The 358-nt window shown below is 68.7% G+C and overlaps 1 protein-coding gene across 1 annotated transcript in view; it reads left to right on the forward strand.

Annotated features, from left to right (window-relative positions):
* Window positions 1-358, forward strand: part of IFFO2 (intermediate filament family orphan 2) — a 38,316-nt gene that overhangs the window by 1,144 nt on the left and 36,814 nt on the right. The window contains exon 2 of the mRNA XM_014952036.1: window positions 5-312. Within this exon, the coding sequence (XP_014807522.1) occupies window positions 5-312 (308 nt within the window). The remainder of the gene's footprint in view (window positions 1-4; window positions 313-358) is intronic.

Raw genomic sequence — 358 nt, forward strand, 5'->3', positions numbered from 1 at the left:
CCAGGCCGTGCAGACCGACGCCGGGACCCCCCTATCGTTGCTGCCTCCGCCCTCGGGCCCCGGCCACGGCCCGGCCTCCTCTTCCCTCGCTTCATCTCCCCCTCACTACAGCCGGTTGCCCGGTACCATCTGGAGCTACACCCAGGTGCGGCGGACGGGAGGCGGCGGGTTGGAAACGGTGCAGGGGCCCGGCGTCTCCTGGATCCATCCGGACGGCGTCGGGGTACAGATCGACACCATCACCCCCGAGATCCGCGCCCTCTACAACGTGCTGGCCAAAGTCAAGCGGGAGCGGGATGAGTACAAGAGAAAGTGAGCGGCTGGAGGCGGGGGGGGCCATGAGCATGCGGGAGAAGGA

Source organism: Calidris pugnax, unplaced genomic scaffold (assembly GCF_001431845.1).
Source record: "Calidris pugnax isolate Ruff unplaced genomic scaffold, ASM143184v1 scaffold161, whole genome shotgun sequence".
Taxonomy (NCBI): domain Eukaryota; kingdom Metazoa; phylum Chordata; class Aves; order Charadriiformes; family Scolopacidae; genus Calidris; species Calidris pugnax.